Genomic DNA, 24,694 nt, shown 5'->3' with positions numbered 1-24,694 from the left:
ATTTTTTCTCCACCAAAGTACCCACTCCATCTTTTCAATAACACATTCACAGTGTGGCTATGTACATGTAATATTTTTGGATCATAAGGGGAAAAACCTATTCCCTGTCAGATTTTTATGTTTTGTTCATATGCCAAAGTAAAGGTTTGACAAGAAAGAACACAGTCATTACCACTGGCAACCATCACTTTTCACCTTGGTGCTGACGGCTTCCCTGACTGCATCGCTGCTATCTGATTCCCATCCAACCACAGTGGGACAGGCGACACAGACATAGCACATAAACAAACAGGTGAGCGTGTAAAAAGATACAATTAAACCCAAATATAAAGCACATGCACACACACACACACTCACACACACACACACACTCACACACACACACACACACACACACATACGGCACAGACAAATGCCCAAGCACATTCAAACTGTCTGCCTGCCTCTCTCGCTCTCACTCTCCCTCTCCTCAGGTGTATATGGTCTCTTTGACACAGTCTGCCAGTCTGCTGCCATGCAGCGCCACATATAGCCCTGCGAGAAGCGCCAGACTGCAGCTGAGCAGAGCACAGTGAGGAGGTTATTAATGGCCTTCCTTATTTTAAACGACAGTCTGAAAACACTGGTGGCACCATGCAGACCCTGCGAGCTGCAAGCTTGTCTTTCATCCCATCTGTCTTCACAGCACTCAGTCTCCTTGGCCTTAATGGGCCTGTGGCTGTCGCTCTGTCAGTTTGCTCCACACACACCCCCGTGTCTGTCTGGTGGGTCGCACATGAAGGAACACAACGATTTGTCACCATCAATTGATGTGTTGTGCACCTCTTCCTTAATTATTTGAAATTGTGCAGCATTGTCCAACAATGCTATGAAACTGCTCCTGCTAAACTTTATTCCATGAAACTTGTATCTCATAATGTTCTCATAAACTCCAAAAGGTAGGAAATGATGAAAGATTCTGCAGATGCTATTCCAATGTCATGCTCGTGAAGGTGTCAGAGAATCAAAACATCACGCTGCTTTCTTTAGCCTTCAAGTTATCTCTCTGCCCTTTCCTATGTCCCCCTGTTTCTCCCTTTCACTATGCTCCTCATCCTCTTACCTTTCATTCTTCAGAGCCACGCCACCTATCACCACACCCTACTGTGAGTTTTGACACCTGTCTGATGTATGCCTCTCTTTTCTCTCAGAGGACCTGGGCGCACATGGACAGCCTATCAATCACTCCGCAGCCCTTTCTCCTGCAGAGCTCAGCCAATCACAAGTGATTGGGTTTGATCTAAACGTGATGTGTCAGAGAGTAAATGAGTGAATGCTTGCACACATATTCGAACAGGATGTTGGATGCATGTTTTTGAATGAAGTAATATAAGTTGTCAACTTCATGCAGAGCACACAGTTATCTCCCCTTTACTATAGTTCACGACCAATAAGTTGTTTTCCATGTGGTGAGGGTACATGTAGCATGTACTCCACCACATGTGCAATGACATCTGCCAATGCAGATGGATATGTGAATACGATACCCACACAGGTACGCCCTTAAAACTCTTTAAATTAATTTAGGAAGAACGTATTCATATTGTGTCACTGACCCAGTTGCATCATGTAAGATTGAGTTGCACTTGTCTGGGCAATAACAAAGACTGACAGCCTGAGTCACAACCTGTTGCAGCCCTCCAGACATCATAACACTGCCGGACGAGGATATGTTGGGACCCATTACGGATTGGTCATTTCGCTCCACTGCTGCCCAAAAGCCAATGAGGAGTGGCAACTCAGCTCCCTGGTGGCAGACACTAAGAGGAAAGCTGGGACATTTAAAATCAAACGCTTCCGCTCTCCAAGCTTTGGATGAATAACCAGTCTGGATATCAGGGAAGGGGTTGCTACGTCCTGTGAGACTTTGACGTCGGTAGTGCCGGCTTCTCCCTCAAATGCAGCAATGGATTTGGAAGTCCAGGGAATTGGGTTCAGTTGTCATTCGACCCACAAAACCTACCACTTCAGTGACTCCCTGCTGTACTTTGATCTTTCATCTTTGCTGTTACCCAGTGGATAAATATGTCAAACAACTCACTGCCAATGATGTTTTAGAGCAGATTGTCAGCTTTAATGTGCAGGCATCAGAATGCCAATAGTTGATCATTTTAAGATATTTTATAGCTTTTTAAAGAGAGTTTCTTGTCAAAGTCTGCAACTTTACCAAAGATTTCTCTTTGGCTAGGTTTGAGATAAATTGAGTCAGTGTGGTGTTTTTTGGTTCAGCAAACATGAGTTACAATCATGTTACTCACAAGACATTTTCAGGAATAGGAATGAACCACATTATAAACACTGCCAGCAGTTTGAAATAGATATTTGTCAATTTCTAAGCTAAATAAATTCACATTTTATTTCATGGAATTGCAATTTTTGTGTTTTCAAACACTGTTTAGCTTTAAAGGTATTGATAATGACAACAAAGGCCAACAATGACACAATCAGATTTCTGCCATTGTTAAGTGTATATAGTCCAAATGTAAATATTTTTGAATGCATTTGCGTGATTTCAATATCAGAAGCCAATGCCTGCGAGAGAAAGAACAGTGTTGGTTGTAATATTTTATTGCAAAATGGACTTTCCCTAACAACCTGAGGTAGGAAAACAGTGAAACACATACAATGAATTGACCATTATATTGATTGCAGCTTGAAAGAAAGCTGAGAGCTGGTAGGAAATATGAGCAAATATATCCGTTGATTCTTCTACATACTGTATGAAATAAAAGTGTTGCATGGTATTGCGTCTGTTTATCTATGTCAAATGGATGTGGATAGATATAACCTGAACACATATATGGGGTAACAACATCCAGTAAAAGGCAATGCATGATAATGTCTGGCACATGCGTTGTAGGTTTTGTTTAGAGAATGACAACTCTGAGAGACGAGCATACTTCCCGACCTGCAGGGAGTTTGAACTAAACCACATCATCTGGAAAAATAACCAAATAAACCCATCTCACTGGCAATTACAACAGCAATAATTAAAAAACCATATAGCAGCATCCTTTATAAACCATATTGATATAGAGCATAATCATATAAAAATAAATGCATAACAATTTGTTCCCCAACCATCAAAAAAATGACAAGAAACCTCTCCAGCGCACCAGTAAAAATGTGCCAAACTTAATACCATAAAATTGATTCATCCTTAAGTGCCATTATAATGTTATATTATAGGATTTCTAGAATCAGTTTTCATACACAGCTATTTGTTAATAGGGCATGATAATGGGACTCAGACACAAGTGTGATACTATTTACAAATATGTACAAGAACATTTTCAGAGATATTTACAAAATGTCCAGATATTAATTTCCTGCTAATGATGACAAATTGTACACTCAATGCGAGTGAATACTGACAGTTTCTCACTGTGTATGTGTCAAGTTTTTGTTGCTGGGTTTACGCCGTCATGGAGACGACCTCTAACCCCCAGAGTGTCGCAAAGCCAGAAACATTTCAGTCATTGAGTTTGACAACGGGGCTTGATTACTGCCTATTCAAGAGCTCGAGTGGGCTTTCTCTTTGGTGAAGCCGCCCTCTGGGGCACTCAAATCACAGCGAACACCCGGAACGCCTTTCCTCCGGGAGGGTTTTGAAGGCTGCAGGGAAAAGAGAAAGAAGAGGGAGAATCAGTCTGGGTGCGGCATCTGTCAGATACAAAACATGTCTGAGCCTTTTCCAGAGAGACGTAGATGACATGCACACACAAGCAAACAGAGTTCAGGTTTTTACGGAGAAACGTCCACATCAGTGTTGTTTGACACTTTAATGACAGTTAGGACAAAAACAGATAGAGGTTGGGGCTCCCTGAGAAAACAGATAAACCCATTTGTACACAAACACAGGGGACCTTCATGTGTTAGTCCAACAAAGGCAGACATGTTGTGAAGTGAAAGGAGACAGATAAATGATAGGCAGATACTAACAGATGTCAGGCATCTCAGTGAAGGGGAAAAGAATAATGTGTTGGTTGGGAGGCAAGGGAAGAGAGGGGGAAGGCCATAGAATAAATGAGACTGAGTGTGTGTTTGTCCTCTACGCAGGTCACGTTCTGCAGACCACAGCAACAACCCAAAGGTGGAGCAATTTTATTTATGAAAAAACTAGAACATACTATAAAGTATGTGGGTCACTCTAAAGCTTTGAACAGAGGCTGGTACAGACCTGTCACCTTAATACTGTTGTAAAGTGGTACAGCATGATCCAACACATGATGTCCCTTTCTTTTCATATGCAAACACAAGCTTCGAATCTCAGAGGACCCATTGGGTAAGAAGATGGTGAAAAAAATATATATAATAATTATTTTGAAACAATGCACACATACCAAAGGATTAATTAAAACTGTATGTTGTTCAATATCATATTGGCATAGAACATTATTAATATGTATCCTGGTCAAAAGCGTGTACCTTCTCAGTCCAACTGATGCAGAAGAGCTGCATGATTGAATTGGGTATTTTATTCCCTGGCTTAAACTTCCTAGCATGCCAATAGCCACTGTACAACCAATGACAATTTACTCCACGTATTAGCAAGTGGCTTCAAATAGGGTTGTCAACTGTCGACCTCTCTTCTTCAGAGTAGAAATGGGAATATAATGGGGCAATATGAGCACAAGTATACTTATATGCGGATGATGCAGTGTTCTATTTGCTAACCTGCCCTTTCCTACTTGAGATCCTTCATCCTATAAGTATGTTTGGGAATGCCTTTGACACTGAGTGTCACATTGTTAGACAAGCCTTAACATTGATAAACAATACTTAACATTTAGACTACTATGTCTGTGAACGTGGATGTGTTGCATATGTTTGATCTTTTTCAACCCTCACAGAGCTTACACCTCCTTATATTTCATGTGTGTTGGGTTTACTTCCAAATATTCTCAGGCTCTTACTGTAAAATATCCACATGGCCTCTACAGCTGCAGTGTTTGTGCCCTTTAAGAGGTCAGATACAGAAAGTCTGTAGTGTCACTCGTACTGTACATGTTGTACCTGGAGATACTTTAGAAGTAATGTCTACACCTTCTCTTAAAGCCTAACCTTTAAATTGCTTCTTAATAAGGCTAATGTAACACATTCTCAATACAGGATATTCCACATAAGCCTACCTAGACCAAATTCAGACTATAATGGTAATGCAAAAAATAAATTCTCCCCCATTGTTTTGGTGAGATAGCAGGTAAAGGCACCGATTTGAAAGGCAAGTTTTCACAAAAATAATTGTATCTGCCAAATTGGTGGGACTAAGCTAAAAACCCAATATTGACCCCGTCTGTTTGACCCTTCTGACTCAATGTGTTTGCTTTTCGTATGTCCCAACCTTGTATTCTTGTTTGTTTGTTTTTTTGTTTATCTGAGACATTATATTAAGCTTTAGACCCTTGTCTGCTGATTGTCTTTTTTTGACTTACTACCAAAAACAGACCCCTCCCAAAACTACATTAAGATACACTCAAGTCTTCTTCACTAATTGCCAAGCAATTCATTATTTTAACCTTGAGGCATGTTAATCACCCTCCCATGCACAATGCATGAGAGATGTTATGAACTGCCTGCACATTGAAAAGACCAGATTCACAAGGGAGGGCAGAGTGGATACATTGCTCTCTAGCTGAGAGCCATTGATTTCTCTTTCCTTTTCTTTGAGCCACAACACATTAACCCCTTCACTGTCCAAGTTTGAGACATAATACTGACATAAGACCAGTTATCTCCCTAAACAATGAAATCCATACTTTTTTACAATTCAATTCTCATCCCTATGTATTCTCCGAAACACTTTTATTTCACTTCTAGTCATAAAACAGTGGTTTCTACCAATATAAAGCTATTTCCAACGTTGTTGCAACAGGGGTGATCAGTTTTACTGTAAATTTAAAGTTTATGTTGCAAAATTATCCCTAAGCTAAAAAAATGTTGAATGTTTGAATTTTATCAAAGATGTGCACACACATGCAAGCCACTGAGGTCAGCTTGGCTAGATTATGCATCAATACCTCTCTGAGAAAATGCCATTTTGGTATGAGGCAATGTAGTGTTTCCGCTTGTCCACTGGCATTACATCGATATAGCCACCGGCATCATTCCTGATTACTCCAGCGTGGATCGCTGTTCGGCATATACTGGACTTCTACAGCGGTAGACAAGAGAAAAGTTCACGTAAGAATTATTGACATTGGACATTGGTTAACCAAGTGAAGACGTCAGCTTCAAAAGCTTGACTTACATCGGAGTATATTCCGCTGCCGATCACTCTGGATATGTGAGGATTATCTTCTAAACAGTATCTTGGGCAGTATAACCTAAAAATAGACCAGTTGCATGGTTAATGACTGACACTTAAATGATGCTGGAGAACCAAACGTATGCACGCATGCAGACATAAAGTCAGGTTCATACCTTGGACAATGTTTTGCAGGCTTTTGGTATGAACACATCTGTGCAACTGTGGTTTCACATGTGATGGCTTTGACTGTAAGAACGTATTACAGGGAATGTCAACACAGCTTATAATGAGTAATTTCATGCAAAATGTTACATGTCTCTAAGTACAGTGTCACATTTTTATCAGACTAACCTGCTACTCTGGAAACTGTGAAGGAATTAGCACTTAGATATTTTCTGTCAAGAGGAAACACAAACATTGACATGAGACTACATTATTTTCACTTATTGTGTGACTATTTTACCAATCTTGCTATAAAATATCATCAGTATAAATCATGGTGATGTTTCTAATACTATTGCCTAACCCAAGAGATTGAACTCCGTTCTTGTTGGATTTGATGAAAAAGTCCTTTCTGCCTTGTCGCGTTACATCCATCCATCCGCCATCATTATCTATGACACCAGCGTGTAGACCAGCTCTGCACACACCGGATTGCTGCAAATAGAATATTTGATTTACAACATACCATTTTTGCCTTTTGCTGACATAGCTGTAAGCAAGTAGCACTTCAATGTCTCTAGAGCACTTTGACAGGACACACAGCTGTTATGTGGCTTACTATTGACCACATCATTTGCATTACTCAGCCTGGGGAACTGAAGTACTCACCATTTCATAGTATACGGTCCCAACTACTTTTCCTGTAGCATCTAGGCACCCAGCTGGACACTCATATCTGGGTGAGTAACATGGGAAAAATAAGGTGAAGTGAACCGTACACTCCATTTTGTGCTGTTTTATTGTATTTAATCTGAACTGTACCTATTACATGGTGTTCCTTTACATTGATCTCGAAGCTTAGTGTCACAGGTCACAAATTGAGCTGAAAAACATGAACGTAAAAGCTTTTCAGTGCTTGTACAGGAACCAACATGCACGAAGTGGCAGCTCTGAGTGGCAGACGACTAGTTTCCTAAAGGCTGAGTTGAGAGACACCCAGTGAGGACCATTGTTTTGATGCTTCAAGAACCAAAGAGAAGAGTTCCTGCAACAGGGTTCAGGGTGGTCAGCGTTCTAGAGGAAGTGTCTCAGTTTACAAGTACAGGCCCGTTTCACTGCAGAGAGGAAGCCATTTAAAAACCGCATGGAGCCCCTCTCACCCCTCAACCCCTCTCAGCCGGCCAAAAGCAAACACACACTCAGGGGATCATGCTGAAATAGACCTCCCCTCCCTCCTCCAAAGAGTGACTTGCCATATTAAGTACACTTCAGAAACTGTCAGGGTTAATAAGGGAGATGACAGAAAAAGGATACAGAACATTAAGGCAATTGTTATCTATATATTATGGTGTGGTAAACACTAAATTATTTGTTTTTTAATCAATTTATTAAAATGCTTTTTTTCCATTTAGATCATGTCCTAAATTGCTTGCCACTCTGTGCACCTCCTACTCATAAATCAGATCTACACCCCCCATTTTAAGATGAAACGAGATCCAGAATAAACAGTTAAATGGCAGCTTACACATCTGCTGTGTGTTGACCACTTCATTCTTCTGCAGGTCCTCTGTGGGGGGCTTGGTGGGGGCTGGAGCAGGAAGACTTGGCTTGGAGGGTCGAGGCCGGGGCTTCTGTGGAGTATGGGGGGCCTCCGGCTCAATGAAATTGTTTTCTTCTGTTTCCTCTTGTGGAGGGTTATAACTGTCATCTTCAAGTAAAGTCACAAAATAGGGGTATATTAAGTGTATTTTTCCTCAGGGTTTCAAACACTGTCTTTATTTATTTTCCAGACACATACCTTTGTAGCAGAGGTTGTCCTTACAGCCTCCTCCATAGATGGGAGGACAAGCAGAGCATGAGGTCCCATGTTTGTAAGGCGAATGCCCCCACCAGTTTCCCCTGTTCAGGTAGTACAACAGACAGGGCTTATTGAACAAAACACATACTACTCGATCAAAACTAATAACCCATATCTCCTTTCCAACCCATTTGTGTTTGACGATTTTGGACTTCAACTATGAGTGAAAGAAACGTTCAGCAAATTACTAGAACTGTTTCAACTTGTATTTCAGTCATACAACTGTGAACGGATCGCACAACAAATATAGTTACTTTGGTGAATAGTTGCAGACGAGATAGACGGCTTTGGCCCAAATCTGTCCCCACACATTCATGTTGTAACACATGTTGATGGCACAGCCAATCCGACTGCTGGTGGCCCATACCAGCTGGAAAAGAATAGCAAGACAAATCATGAACAACATAGTATTAAGTCATAAATCACTAAAGGATAAACTCTCAAGAGGAAAAAAGGGTAGAGAAATGGCATAATCCAGACCTAGCTACCTGTGTATAATGAGTACAAACTGGGCCGGAGCATCTGAAGGGGCAATAGGGGTCACACTCCTGAGGGTAAGGGAAGGAGTAGTCTTTCACTTCATCATACCAGGCCTGCACATGGGACGTGGGTGGGCGATACCTGGGGAGATGAGTAAGCGTACGCACCTTTGATGACAATGTTAAAAAAAACAGCTCTATTGTCTTGTGTCTCTTTTGGCGTGGGAGTTGGTGTTATGCCTCAAAGCGTATGGCAAGTCGTCTTTCAAGAACCTATATGCATGATACCCATAGTCAACAGTTTATTAGTGTAAAACAAAGCTACTCTCGAAATGTACAAAACCACTAAGTTGTTTGTCAAAATAAAATTCCAAGATACAGTTGGTAGCTAAAGAGAGAACATACAGGAAGCATCTCGTACCTTCAACATTTAGCCTGGCAAGGTGTCTCAAGACCCCATCGAAAGATCAAGTAATGTACGCTACACTGTATGTAACAGATGGAGTTACCATTTGAAGTAAGCACCCATTGGCAAGAACAGCGAAGTAAACACATCTGCTGCCATTGAGCATCTCCCTTTCAATCAAACATGTCTGCTCTCTGAAAAGTCTGCAGTGACCAACAATGCCACTGATTTGGCAGCATGTGTGGCGAGTCAATCTGATTAGAATCAAGTGAACATTTTGACTGTGAAGTGATATGATTAGATGTGGAACAAGAGTCTCTTATGTGAAGCATGCAACGCTGTTTTCAGAGTCCAGTGTGAAGAAAGTAGCAGAAAAGATAGAAGTTGTGTTATACTCAAGCTCAACAGAATAACTTCTAAATTAGCTGAAAAGTGGCCTATATATATATATATATTTTCATATTGAGATTTTCCATTTTCCAATGGGTTCCAAGACAGCATCCTAAAAGACTCTCTTTTGACTCTATTTTGACCCTCTGCGGGTTCACAATGTGTTTGTAAAATCAAATTACACAATAATTCTGTTCTTATCAATGTTCCTCTCCACATAATTAGACGCATGCCTCCTGTCAGCCACACACACACACATGCTGACTTTGACTTTGACTTTTGTTTTCAGCAAAGCAACCCTTTTACCCTCAACCTTGGATAAAATAAAAGTCTATGTATGCAGAAACTGTGTATTCTTAATTATTGTTTACCTTCCCCAGTGTGCTCCCAGGTTCTGTCCGATCTGCGGCAGTAGACTGGCAGGGCCGTGCTCCCACAGACAGGTTTCTGCCCACTCCTCTGCCGTACGCTCCAACTCTGTGTCCCACACCTACACAGCAGATGAGATGGGAAAAAAATATATGAGGTTTTCAGGATTATGTTTGATATGAAGTCAAAATAAACCGACTCAGTAAGACAGAAAGCTGCTTGTATTGCAACTAATGGGCCATAGTATATAACAATGTCAGGTCATAGAACGGCGATGGTACGAGCACTAGAACTGGAGAAATGCAGTGCCTTGTAAGATTTGTTCAGCTGTCAATGATGTGGGGTGGTATTCAAACACTTACTGAACAAGGATTACTTAGTATATGTCATGATAAGTAATAGGGACAAGGTACTGCTATGGTTAAGTAACTGCACTAATCTCTAAACTAAGTGCAGAACTATGTTGATGTGTTCCTGCTGCTGTAAAAAGAGCTGACTCTCTTATTGCTGCCCAGTTGACTTTCCCCAAATGGGTTTTCCCGTAGGATATGGTGTTATTCAAAAAATGCAAAAGCTGTTTTTCCTTAAGTAATACCTTCCATATGTCTCTGGTGAGATGTCTGGGTGCAAGCTTTTGTTTCACTTTCCCTCTCTCTGAATTGCCCTCTCAGTTAAGTTTGGCTCTGGTTGGATACGAAGGGATCATATTCCCATTCTGGGGTTTTCTGGGAATGCAAAGAGTGTCCTTCCTCTCTGCTGACCTACATTCTTCCATTAAAAAATGTGAGAAAAACTCCAGCTATAATTCCTCTGAAATACATCGTATGTGCCTTTAATTGCACACCTTCACTTTCACCTTTACGGAGGGTTATCTAACATAACTGGTTTCTACGAGAAAGTCAATTAGTTTGTGTGTGTGTGTGTGTGTGTGTGTGTGTGTGTGTGCATACAAATGTGTTTGTGTGTGTTAGCATTAGTATACCAGCGGAGGTGTCAGATGTTTTCACATCTCACACATTGGGCCCTGGAAGTAATAGCTTACCCTCACTGAAATCTCATCCAATAGCCGACACTAAAATAACTCCCCCGCTTCCACCACTACCTCCTTCATCCGTCACCCACTTACAGTCCACCAGAAACAACTGCTGTTCTATACTCCCGAAACGCACACCTGCCTAACAACAGGATGTCTGGCAGTGCTGCAAATTAACTCTTAACTCTAAGCAGTTTTTTTTTCCAGCTCTTTCTGGGAATCCAGCTTGCTGTTGAGAGGACCTATTTGTTTAAATTAATAACGCCAGGGTAATATTGTCTGACTCTTCCCTATTGGCACAGTGTTCTCTATCAGATTTGAACACAACGCCTCGTAGAAATGTTACATGACTGACTGTAGAATAAAAACTGTTGGGGGTGTGGGGTATATTTTTCATCCATTTCTATATGTGCAAAGATGGAGCATTTTGGGGTAACAGCAACCTTGTCTGAAGTTGCCTGTGGTCTGTCTTGCGCAATAAGGCAAAATGATGACTGACAGCCGGGGCTAAAACAGGAATGAGAATTTGTTTACCTGAAAGTCTATCTCTGCTCAGAAATTACCTCTGTGGCCAGTGAGCTGAAAATAAATGTCAGTGTGTCGGTATTGTCAGATCTTGTTTTGTTTTGCCCCCAGTTATCCCTTTTTGCCAGTACAAGAGCATACGATGCTTAAACAGAAACATCGGAAGAGATTTGAGCCTGGTCATCATCAGTAGTGAGAGAAAACAATTCAGTTATAACCATTACAATTTTCTCTACAAGTGACCTGCTTGCACAAAAAAAGAATCAATGTTTACAGTGATAAGCAGACTGAAACACATCGCTTAGAGCCGTGGTAAGTACCAAACGATTTGCAAACCACAGCACATCGGACGCTCTAGGCTTGAGCGGGGTCAACACAATGTTTTGGACTATTAATCGAAAAACTTTCTGCTGGACACGACTAAGGTTTCAAGACAGAAAATGTCTGCAGTGTCTTGGGGGGAATGTTGCTGATGACGGTTTCTATGAGTAGTGATGCTCTTGAAGTCTATCTTAAATAATGATGAATACAAGCAGCCCTCTTGCAGCTGAAGAACTCATTCCATCGTCCCAAAACTTGTTCAGCTGTTGAACCTGGTGCAGAGGGCAGTCGGCTGCTGTTGCTTGCACAGTTAGCCCAGCAGGGGAGGCCTTGTACCCACACACACCCTACCCACCCTGACCGCACTTCTGCTGGGGCCCTGTAAAGAAAAACACCTCCCCGACTGAAGTCTTTCAGCACAGTGCACACAGCATTGTATATTTCGCTTGACACTTCATTTGTAGGTTTTGGGGTTATTTTTTTCTCTCTTTCTTGGTTCATCTGGTTGCATTACAAAGGGTACAGAGGTGGACTTCCTTTGCAAGTCTGAGTTTCCTGTTCATAGTTGATGGTGCATGCAGAGAAATACTAAGAAAGCAGGGTAAAGATATTGGATTTGTATAAGGTGACGTTGAGTACAATATTTATAAATTCAATAAGAAACCTGGCAGAAAATGGAGGACGAGATGTGATAAGATGGTGTCAGCGAGGGAAAACAGATCGACAAAGGGGTGACTCGGGAAAATTATCTTTATTGTCTTCCCAAACTACTACTTTAATTTGCCACAGCTATATAGAGTAAACAGTGTTTCATGTAGCAGCCCACATCAACTCACATCAGAGGTCCTGGGGTTGACCATTGTCTGAATCTTGTCAACCAGTGAATACCATTATCTCCCATTATCATGTTATAACAGTATCATATAGTTTGACCAGTACAGCATAGCCCATTGTAGGCTTCACTCTGGAAGCTGTCTCACTTACTGAGCATCAGAAGCGAGCCAATAATGGTAAGGGTAGCCTGATATTGTGATTTGGTCTGATATTGGGATTCATAATGTCTTGGAAATAATAATAACATAGCTTCAGAATTCTCAACAATGAACAATATTAGCCAATCAGCAAAAAACAAAATCCTCCAGAGTATAGCTTTACAAAAGCAGTCATTTTTCCACAGTTCCCTTTCACTTTTTGTAGACCAATAATGATGGTTGGTGCTCATCGTGGCGGCAACCCAAGAAAGTTGCAGAGTCACTCCTAAACCCAGAAAACATTGCAGTCTGGACAGGATGCAGGTTGAGGGGGTTGTCCTCTCGGGCATAATGCGTCACAGATATTTGTAGGATAATTGGAATTTGCTAATTTGATCTACATGTGTTTTGCATCTCTGGGAAGTTCTATGGCCATGCTCCCTGAAGTATTCGTAGAAGGTGTTCTTTATAAGTGCATTCGGAGCAAGAGCATCTGTTTACATTCTTGGCATTACATGTCAGCGTGGGCTCTCGGCTCTTCTGTTTGAGATATTCGTGAACAGGTGAGGCCAAGAGAGTTCCCAGTTTACGGGTGGCATCTTTGCTATTTTGGGATAGTGTTGTCCTCCTTGCTTCACTGGAGCATGACCTTGGATGTGGACTTGAACACTCTTAGGAACTACAGAACGCTCTTTGGGAGGACCGACATTTTTTTCATACCATGATATTCAGCTGCTGCTCTTAACATTTAGAGAAAACCAGTGAAAGTGTTTTTCCTGGGTGTAACCAGCTGACCAGACGCAGGGACAAACCCAAGACACATTAGAGAGATTCCTTCTCCAAGCTGGCCTGTGTGAGCTCTGAGGTAATCTGCAGGAGAACGTTGCAGGCATAAAATGAGTTCAGACAGCTCTCCTTCATTTTTTTTATGCCACTGCAGTCTTGTAATTACTTTTTATTTGGCAATCGTATTCATCTAAAGCACGTTCTTCTTAATATTGAAGCTGTCTGTTTCACACACTTGTCCACATTACGAATAATTAAACATCTTGGGTTAATGCAAGGCTAATTTATTAGTCTAGACCTTTAATTATTGTCTGATTGAACAGCCAAATTATCCAACAATAAATTAAAATGGCCGGCGCTTTCAGCAAAACTCTAACTCATCCCAAACATTCAATACAGCTTTATCTTAAACCACAAACATCGCTGCCACCTCGGACCTGAGCGCAGCCCGGCAAGGCCAAGTTAAACATCATTGCAGGTGGGGCCTTTTCTCCCATGATGCCATCTGTTTGTCTTGGAGCGCTTCAAATACTGACACTTCTCTGTTTATACCTGTGGGTCAATGTCTGAGTGAGAGGCAGAACCGCTCTACCACCTTCTAACGGTGTATTGAAGCTTTGTGGATCACTATGGAGTGTGAATACTTATCCAGGGAATTCTTTGGGCCTCTGTGTTGGATAATGACAGAATGGGAACAGAGCCACAGGGATAAGGGAGAGGGAGGCAGAGAGAGGGGGCAAGAAAAGGAAACAGATGAAGGGGGTGAGGAAAGATGTGGATTTGAGTTGATGTTATCTCAGAGTTTCTGTGATGTTTGCCACAGAGGGTCAGCCGGGTTATGGTTTAATACAATGGCAGACAATAACAGAGCTGATGGCGAAATGGCTATGCATGTGCGCTTGGGTATTTGTGTGAGTGTGTGTGTGTGTGTGTGTGTCTGTGTGTGTGCGTGCATCTGCATGCATGGGTGTGTAGGGAGAGCAGGGATGCATGTCTATGAAGTCTTCTGGTACAGTGAAGCTGTGAGGTTTCTGAAAGGTGACAGCAGTTCAAAACAGAACTGGAGGAAAATCTGAGAAATAGGGAGCCCCTTTCAAAATAAAGTGCTGAAAATCCCTGTGACCTGAACAGTTTCTCGCCTGACAGATATGGACATTTATACACATGTATAAATGTAAATTAAGATTTCAGCACGTATCTTTAAAAGTTAGTTTCTCTACTTACTTTGTGCACCTTCCAAATGTCTCCATCTCTGTCCTTCGTCAGATTCTAATTATTTTGACTCTTTTTTTATTAATTTTTATTCTGTCCTTCTGTCCATCGCTCCATTATCAAACTCCATTATCAAACTCCATTATCATGACACTATTTTTATGTACCTACTATTTCTTGTATTCCTTGCAAGGTCTCACTCTCTTTCTCTCACCTAACGTCCTCTTACTGCATGCCTCTTCACCCCTGGGTGCCCCTGGAGTTAAAAAAAACCCAGCTAACTGTAACAGGAGACAGTAGAAAGGAGCTGTGCGCTGCTGGCTCAGCATTTCTCCACTAGTGTGCCTGCCAGGCAAAGTGGTGCTTTCACACACACACACACACACACGCCAGGGGTCCTCAAGTCCAACCTCTCAATTATACAATTACACAGTCCAGCAATTGCCCCCAGCAAGAACTGTTTATTTGCCTTAACCATCGAATAATACTGCCTTTTGTTCTGTAGCTCTTTAAGTGGAGATGAAAGGATTATAAAACCTCATTACTTTCTGCACACTGTATTGATTTTTAACCTCCTAAGTACTGGTGGTGGCAATGCAATGTGGCAATGCACTGTGACAATGCAATGTGGCAATGCACTGTGACAATGCACTGTGGCAATGCAATGTGGCAATGCACTGTGACAATGCACTGTGGCAATGCAATGTGGCAATGCACTGTGACAATGCACTGTGGCAATGCAATGTGGCAATGCACTGTGACAATGCACTGTGGCAATGCAGTGTGGCAGCGCTGACTTACAGAAGGTGTGGTGTGCCTGTGTGTGTGTGTGTGTGTATGGGTGTGTATAGTGGGGGGTAGACAGCTGGTAAAACAAGCCCCACTGCCGTGCTCTGATTCTAATTGCACTGTGAAAAGTGATCTGGCACTGTACACACACGTGATGGCCAAAGGATAAAGTCAAACAAATCTCTCAGCATGAGTAAAAGAAAAACGCAGTAGTAATGTGATCATTGGCAAGTTGGTGGAATTATTTTCTTCTGGCAAAACAACCAAAGTCACATGGGTACAGACGTGTGTGTGTGAGGCGGGGGGGCTGTCCTCATCTTTGAAGGTGTTCAGATGCTGGCATGTGCTTGTGTGTGAGCCAAGAGGGACAAATGCCAGTCTGGTGACTGGGTCAGTTCACTAAGCTACGAGGTCCACAAGTGTGCAAGACTCTTCGGAAGTTCATAATGGGGTCAAAGCAGTGTTTAACACATATAAACAGCATGAAGTATGCACTAGTTCATGGGAATAATTCCCACAGACAAAACCTCTGCATCCTCCATCCACCTACCATGTGCTCCATGTTGGAAGAAGGAGGGTAAACCTGGCCTCTGAGCTTGTTGTGAAGGTCCAGGATGAGCTGAGCGTCACCGTCGGTAATGGCCCTCTTCCCTCTCTGCTTGGCCTCCCACCAGTCCCCCTCCTCGTCCATATACTTGTCCAGAATCTGCTCCCAGCCCGTGGAGTTAGGAAGCATCACCATGGAAGTGGCCGCCTGCAGCAGCAGGAGCAGGGACACGCCCCTCAGCCAGCACGGAGATACATGCCTCATCCTGGAGATGGTGATGGTGGTTATCCTCTCAAACTCAGGCAGGGTGGATGACGAGCAGGCCCGCACAGAAAGACACTCCTTTTTGTCTACAGGGTGAGCTGGCAAAGAAGTCGAGAGGAGAGAACAAAACAGGATTATTGGAAGGATTGGAACTGGTGTCCTGTAACAAATTTGCTGAATAACTTGGGTCAATATTGAACTTGGTGAGGACACCGCATTGGCTCGCAGACACTTGGTTTGGTGCAGCGCCACTGGTAACCTCATGGAGTTCACTGGGGGAAAGCTGGCAGACTAGGAATGACTAGTGAAATTGTGAAGTAAAGAAATCACCACTGGTGTTGAACTTTCCTTGATAAAAAAAGAAAGACAGCTTGGGAGCTGCTGAAAATAAATACTGCAACAAAACACATTTAGCAGTACAGCTGTATGCAGTTTAGTGCACATAAAGCACAATGTGGCTCATGAATACTCTATGCTTACATATATTCTCAGTGTTTTGGTATGCATGCTGCAATGCTGACAGAAGCTGATGCAACGTGCCAAAAGCTAATGGAAAACGTGAAGAGTCGGCTAATGTATATTGAAATGGAAGTGGTGTGATTTACCGTAGACTTGGGAAATAATTTACCTTTAATGAATTGGAATGCAGCCCGCTTCTTGAGATCCTCACACAGATCTGGCTGTGAGAAAACTTCAGCAGCAAGAGGAAAGAAAAAAAAAAAGTCCGCCTTCAAAGTAAGTGGAGCAGAGCTCAGGTGGAGCGGTGATGGCTGTCGCCGGCCGCCATATGACCTGAATCAAGGAGCTGATGTGATCGCGTTCACTCCGTTTGAAAAGAGTGAGTGGCTCTTTCTTCTTTCGGGATTCTTGCACCAAAGCCGCTAAAGCATCACTTATCCACATTTCATCCTTCACTTGGCTGCGCTTCGAAAAGTGCCGCCCCTGACCACGCCCCTCCAAAAAAGGTTGGAAACAGCCTTCTTCCGTCCTGCCAAGACCTCCGTGCGCGTCCGTGCTCGTGCGTGCGTAAAGAAAGGCCGAAAAGCAGAAACCTTTTTCTTTCTTTTTTTTTCCTCCAATGTTGGACGAGTTTGACTCTCAAATGCTCACAGACTGTCTATTAAAACAGCAAGAACACGCAACCCCACCTCTTGTCTGCAACATGTCTTGACATGCTTGCGCCAGGAAGAGATGCAACATTACCACAAAAGAAACATAAAACAACTACAAAGAGATGCAAAACAATTACAAAGAAACTCAAAACAATTACCAAGAGAGCCAACACCACAAATATGCAAGACGACTAAAGAGACACACACTAACTACAAATAGACTCAACACCATAAGAAATATACATTGCGACACAAAACAACAACAAAAAAGAGTCAAAACCACCACAAAGTTCATAGTAGAAGATCTTAATATGTCTCTCTAATATTCCAATCTTATCTTAAGTATTATAACAATGATGATATTTGTAGTTCATATGGGAATTATGTTATTGGTTCATCCTCAGAACAGTAACATGTACTTAAGGGTTGTTGGCTGACTGTGGCCCTCTTGCATAACATGGCTTCGCTCAAAATTAGATTTATTTAAATCAGATCTTCCTCCTCTGTGCGGCCTGCAAGCAAAAGTGGCCTCATTCTCCTGAGTCTGACTGTCCACAGGTGACTTCTTAGGAGGATTAAAACACAAACCAACTCTCTTTTAATTCCAATCCCCAAACTCATCATCACTGTTTCCTCTTCCCGCTGCAACACAGTACAAATAATATGGAATAAACATAATGGAAAAAGGCAGGTTTTGTCTTCTGTCATCTGGTCATTTTCACCAGTGGCTGTTGCACATGGGGAAGCAGCTAATCACCTCTGTGTGTTTGCCCCCTGTTCAGACTTACTTTCCACTGGGGGAGACACAATCTTCTTGTATTTTACCTGACATAATAAACCAAATGCTAGCCAAGCCAACCATGTGGCCGGCAGCACCTTTGCTCTGTATTTTTCAGTGAATCCTCTTGTTTCCATGACTCCCTTGTGTTGTAATGCCTTATACCCATTAGGTGAGTCAGGGACCGAATGGTTAGCTCTGTCAATTGTGGAAATATTTGAGTTTTGTAATTCACAATCTGTGCCACATTTCACATTTACTGTCACTGAAATCTGGGAAAACGTGGTTTGATAGATTTTGGGGTGAAAAGTTAAGGCATTCCATTGCGCTTAACACTGTACAATACAGTCGACATTTTAAGAATCCTCCAGTCAGTGGTGGAAAAACTCATCATTTAAGTAAAAGTACCAATACCAAATAAATACTCCACTGACAGTAAAAGTCATGTATTTAAAATCCTTATTAAAAGTAAAGATAAATATCATCAAAATATACTTAAAGTAAATATTATATTACTATATTATGCTTTATGTTTATCATTTATTACAGTATTTGGTTGTTGATACTGATGCATGAATGCATTGCAGCTGTCGAGGTGGAGCTAGTATTAATTACTTTAATTAGTCCATGGTTCTCAACCTATGGGTCCCATCCTGTGACCCAGTGGCCCCCCTCCACAAGGGGTCGTGAGATGATAAATGAGCTAAGGAAAATGAAGAACAATGTATTCTGTGACAGAAATTTGCATTCCCGTTTCTCTAATTTAATTTTAAAAATAAAATACTGAATAATTTGACTTCTTTCAGCCTCAAGCATTAATTACAATGTCTCTTTTGTGGAGTTGCTAACTTTTAATGTGTTGGCTTGTTTGTAAAGAGTCACAATCCACAAAGATTGGGAACCACTTTAATCTTTAACAATGTATTGTATTTCATAAGCTAATCATCCCTAATAGGTAACCTATAACTGTGTGATAAATGTAGCAGAGTAAAATCTTTAATTCAATCCTCTGAAATGTAATAAAGTATAGAAGTATTAAGTATAAAATGTGTAAAACAAGTACAAGTGCCTCAAAATGTAGGTACAGCACGATTTACATTCCACCACTGCCCTTAGTTAAGATGCACGAGATCAGTGTTTACTGAGCACTGTACATGCTGTAAATGCACATAAAACAGTCTTCCAGGGTGTGAAACCTATTCTGAATATGTACAGAATGTGTTGGCTTGTTTGTAAAGAGTCACAATCCACAAAGATTGGGAACCACTTTAATCTTTAACAATGTATTGTATTTCATAAGCTAATCATCCCTAATAGGTAACCTATAACTGTGTGATAAATGTAGCAGAGTAAAATCTTTAATTCAATCCTCTGAAATGTAATAAAGTATAGAAGTATTAAGTATAAAATGTGTAAAACAAGTACAAGTGCCTCAAAATGTAGGTACAGCACGATTTACATTCCACCACTGCCCTTAGTTAAGATGCACGAGATCAGTGTTTACTGAGCACTGTACATGCTGTAAATGCACATAAAACAGTCTTCCAGGGTGTGAAACCTATTCTGAATATGTACAGAATGTGATACAACAGCTCTCACATTGAGGACCCACCGCGATCTGAACGTCCATAAACCCAGGGTTTACTGTCTGCTCCCTGGGTCAGTAGCAGGGGCCTCGGACACAGCCAAGCAGCGACCCTCTCTCTGCGGTCAGACCCCCCCACACACACCCCTCCCATCTTACCCTAAAGCTGAAATAGCAACGCTGTAACTCCCAGGAGGGAAGCACCGCCGAAGACACTCATTCATCTGAGCTAATGCTGCTCTACATTTAGATGTAGTGTGTGTGTGTGTGTGTGTGTGTGTGTGTGTGTGTGTGTGTGTGTGTGTGTGTGTGTGTGTGTGTTGGTATGTCATCATGACATAAATATATGAGGCAATACATAAAACATGGAATTATTTTAAACACTGAAAATAAGTTACACAGGCTTGGGATATGACATGACTTATATTACATTAAGGTTAAGGTTGAAATACACAAAGACTGACTGTAAGAGCATGTCTCTGACCCTGACTATACAATTAAATTGTGTGGATAAAGAAATATTTACCAACTGCTCAGGGATTTCTATGATTTACAATGTGGTAATTTAGGTCAAGCCATCTGTAACAGACGAGACATTCTCTGATTATTGTTTATTACAATGCCTGCCAGTAAATATACACTATTTGTGCCTGCGGTAGAGCAATATAAATGATTTCATGCTTGGGCTTCTTGTGTCAGCAGCCTTTCTTTAGAGTTCTCCCTATCGTCCCTTCTATTTCTATTTCTGTGCTGTCCGTTTAAATATTTCACATTTTTAATATTATTTTATACCTGACCTCCTCGCTCCCTGTATCTTTCTGTCTGCGCACACTTTCCCCCTCTCCCTTTCTCACACAAACAACTTTCCAATCCTCTGCTTGTCTTTCTTTCTTTCTTTCTCTCTCTCTCTCTCTCTCTCTCTCTCTCCTCTTGCTCTTTCTCTCTCAACCACACAGTCATTTTTGAGCCACAGGTCCAGATGCTTCTATACATCTTCTATTCAGTATTTGGTCTTGCGAGAAACCCAATGAACCCAACATACTCGGCCTCCACACAACAGTAGCATCTGGACTCCACAGTGAACCAGGCACACCCTTTCTGTTAGCCCACGTTATCTGGCACACTGCTTCGTAATGGTTCTGGTTCAGCTGGTTTGAGGCCGTCGAGGTGAGGATGGGAGTAAAGAGCATCGTGGTCATTTGGCAGATGTTCTACATCATGCATTGCTTTTGTGACATTATCAGCAGTGTTCAGCAGAAGGTCTGTTTCAGATATCTACTTCAGGTCAGTTTGGCTAAGTTTGTCTGCCTCCGCCCCCTTGTGGTGAAGAGATGTCAATGCATCTGTGAGGAACATGTCCTGTAGGTTGTTACTGTAGAGTTAATACCGTAACATTGAATGTGTCCTTTGAAATAAAAAACTTTGGAAAAGGAAGTATCAAAGCATAAAAAGTAAAAGTACACATTTTGTGGTAAAATGGCCCTGATTAATGTTACATCATATCACTGGCTTATTGTTACCAACGCGTTAATGTGTGAGCAGCATTTTTACGTTGATGGTGAAGGAGCTTATTGTTATTATTTTATAAACTGCTTGATAGTTCAATCTTCAACAATGCATCAAATGTAATGTTCATGTTGATATGAAGTTAATCTACATTATATATGTACATTAGAATATGTTGTGTTTAATTTTAATTCGCACTTTCTCTTTCTTTCAACCCTCCTCATGAAACACGATTTCTCTTGTGTGTTTTCCACAGCGTCGTCTGACACAAATATCAGTAATGTCACATTGTAACAGAGGTTATAAGCCGAAACAAGATCTATGAAGTTCCTTCTTTGACATGATAACATGTACTCTAATCTGCAGTGTCATCGTGTGACGGACAGCAGTCTTTGAATTACACGTGTGTTAGAATCCTCCTAAAAGTGACTGTCAATAGATTCAGAGTACTGTAGCACACTGTTCACATCACCACTAGATGTCAGGTTCACTATGCCGTAACCTTCAGATGGAATGTATCTCTTCAGGTTAGAGAAGAAAAAAACAACAACATAAATCTAGTTCATGACAACCGACTAAAATGTTTCAGCTGCCCTAATTTCGTCCTCCTGGCACTTATCCATCTCCCAGTGTAGCGCTGATCTGAAGAGGCACGGTGGGATTGCGGGTACCCAAACTCACCCTGTTTTATATCAAATGTTACAGATGTTCAAATGAAGTAACCCGACCAGCTACTCATATTACGTTAGTTCAGAGTGCTCTTTGCTTTGCTACGCTGAATGTTACATTGATAGATGCTTGTGGTGCTCACCAAGAGATTTCCCAATAATGCCAAATGCCTACTGTCTTCTGGATATAATTAAATAACCACACACTCTCTTGGATTAGATATGTGGGCTGATTTGCCACATGTCAAAACACTTTTTCTTTGACTTTGTCATAAATATGAAAGTTTACTTGTTTTTATGAGTTCATTTAATTAAAGACACATGCATTTTGTGAGTGTCTTGTCTTTGTACAGAATATCCCATTAGAAGGAATCATGTAATTCTACAATACACCATGAGCACAAAGAGTTCAATGTTCCATAAGCCAGTCGAGCATCAAAGCCTCTGTGAGCTGGTTGACTACAGGTATGAAAGAGAGAAGGGAGTGAAGGAGAAAAGCCCATCTGATTATGCAGCGCTGTGCTTCTGAGGACATTGATTTTGGCCTGCAGCTGCAGGATGCCGCTCGTCTGAAGGCCCCGTAAGGAGGCAAACGTGGCTCCATCCAAGACAAAGACGACATATGGAGGGCAAATACAGAACACCAGCCATCTTTGCCTCAGTTTATATTCTTGGACTTCAACAGAAGGGTCAAATCTCGTCTGTCTCAGGGTTGCACATATTGTAGACTTATTCTTATAGCCTCTGTGGTGGAGACAAACTGTGCCAGGGCCGACAGCATGTCATTATTTTAAATGTAAAATGTGAGGTGAATACAGACTATACAATGTTACTATGTTGCACCAGCTTAGGTCCTTTGTCATAAAATAAAATATCTATCCTGAAGTATGCCAGATATGCTGTATGTATATTTTACTAGAACATGCGATGAGCTTACTTTGCCAAGGAAAAGTCACTAGACGAGAAAAGTGACCATAACATAAACTGAAATGGAGTTGTATTTCATTGTGGCTTATGGATGAAGCATCCGCACGTTGCTAGCATAGGGAATACATGTAAATTCAACCATGAAAATATGGGAGAAATTATTTTTCCCCCACATGTTATGGCGGCCCTCTCCTAAATAAACACTATTACAGACCAAAATAGTCACATGAGACACCGCAAATGATTTGTGTACCTAAAGAAACTTTATTTGTTCCTCCTTGTTTGAAGGAAGGGCATCCAGCTCAAAAGAAGGAGTGCAAAAACGAGCCCTGCAGTAAACTCTGCTGCCCCGAGAGATTTATGGTTACAAAAGGTTTTTAACATGAACACGTTAACATTTTGAGCAGATATCAAAAACATACTTCAAGTAGCTGACGTCAGTGTCTGGGAAACACATATATCAACATACTCCTGCCTGACCTAAGCACATGTCAGAGTTATGAATACGAGTAGCAAGTTTGCCTTATAGTTTGAAAGTTATATTACAAATACATGTGGATGCTTTCTGTGCAACAAAAAAGTGGCCATAACAATGCAGAATATGATAAGATAACATACTGATGCATGTACATGCATATATAACTGAATTAAATTAAACATCCTTCCAATACATACATATGATATTATAAATTATATCAAATACGCATCCAATATTTTCTCTTTCATCCAAATAAAAACTAAATATGAAGATAATTTGGAGTTGTCGTTAAAAAAAAGTGTCAGCCCAGAGTTTTTGACAGTATCACTTGGTCTACTCCAGGTTATGCAGTTTGCCCTGCTGTCGTGGACCGAAAAATTATTAATTGCTCCAAATATGTTGAGCATTAACTCCAGCTCCATTCAAATGTCCTCTAACTGCGGCCCCATGTGATTGATTCTAGGGAGGTTTGAGAACAGGCTACATGGGCAATGGGAGCAAAATAAACATAGTTGATGTCCTTCCAACAGAGACTGAACAAAATGAAGAAAAAAAAGAAGTCTTTCCCAATATCCCCCTCGAGGCACAGAGAGGCCAAGTTTTCAACCATTCAGTGCTTTAAGTCAGGGAGGGCAGAGAGGTTGTAGAGTACATAGAGGAGAGGAGAGGAGAGGTTTAAAGAGTCCTTTATTCCACTATCGCAAGAACACCAAAACACTCTACAGCTTCATCTGAAAACCAAGTAAATAATAGTCAAACAAACAAACAGCCAAAGAACCAAACACATAAACAATCCCAATGTTAAAATAAAAGTCTTTCACTGAGCATAACATGCTCCCAGTAGTCCATGTGTCCCTGAAAGCCTGGACAGGAGAGGAGAGGAGAGGAGAGGAGAGGAGAGGAGAGGAGCAAACATCAGCGAGCCTCTAAACCATGAGCAAGCTCTCTCTACAAAAGATTGATCCCCCTTTTTCAGTATTGGACTCTCTCAAACTCTTTCTCACACTTCTCACCATTATTGGATTTGGATGGCTTCTTGCACATTTTGGAAACGGACTCCCCCAACCCCCACCCTCTCCCAGTTAATAATCTATCACTCTGACGTAGACCTTGTGAAGTCTCCATCTTATTTCCAAATAAACGTTTCCCCACCTTCACACTTGAGGGAGGCAAAACTGTTTGAGCAATAACAGTTTATCCGACAGCTCAGTAATTCACGTGTGGTAGTAGGAAAAGTGG

The 24,694-nt window shown here is 41.4% G+C and overlaps 1 protein-coding gene across 1 annotated transcript; it reads right to left on the bottom strand.

The window, feature by feature from the left end:
* Positions 1-2,603: 2,603 nt before the first annotated feature.
* Positions 2,604-17,512, bottom strand: crispld1a (cysteine-rich secretory protein LCCL domain containing 1a). The gene is made up of 15 exons (XM_034560453.1): positions 17,030-17,512; positions 16,141-16,499; positions 9,956-10,074; positions 8,798-8,930; positions 8,564-8,679; positions 8,250-8,350; positions 7,977-8,159; positions 7,274-7,334; positions 7,121-7,187; positions 6,816-6,946; positions 6,641-6,684; positions 6,463-6,535; positions 6,290-6,365; positions 6,060-6,193; positions 2,604-3,654 (listed from the first exon to the last, which is right to left on the bottom strand). The coding sequence occupies exons 2-15, from the start codon at positions 16,399-16,401 to the stop codon at positions 3,603-3,605; spliced, it is 1,551 nt and encodes a 516-aa protein (XP_034416344.1). The 5' UTR covers positions 16,402-16,499; positions 17,030-17,512; the 3' UTR covers positions 2,604-3,602.
* Between the last annotated feature and the right edge of the window lie 7,182 nt (positions 17,513-24,694).

This window comes from Cyclopterus lumpus, chromosome 20, assembly GCF_009769545.1.
Source record: "Cyclopterus lumpus isolate fCycLum1 chromosome 20, fCycLum1.pri, whole genome shotgun sequence".
Taxonomy (NCBI): domain Eukaryota; kingdom Metazoa; phylum Chordata; class Actinopteri; order Perciformes; family Cyclopteridae; genus Cyclopterus; species Cyclopterus lumpus.
The sequence above is the reverse complement of the archived record's forward strand: the minus strand, read 5'-3'. Positions and strand labels throughout refer to the sequence as shown.

Excerpts from the sequence above, each read along its gene's own strand:
- crispld1a (XM_034560453.1), bottom strand. The coding sequence starts at position 16,401 with ATGAGGCATGTATCTCCGTGCTGGCTGAGGGGCGTGTCCCTGCTCCTG. Across the intron at positions 7,335-7,976 it reads GGTCAACACACAGCAGATGT|CTCAATTTGTGACCTGTGAC; the intron begins GTAAGCTGCCAT and ends CATGTTTTTCAG. Across the intron at positions 3,655-6,059 it reads AATGGCATTTTCTCAGAGAG|CCTTCAAAACCCTCCCGGAG; the intron begins GTATTGATGCAT and ends TTTTCCCTGCAG.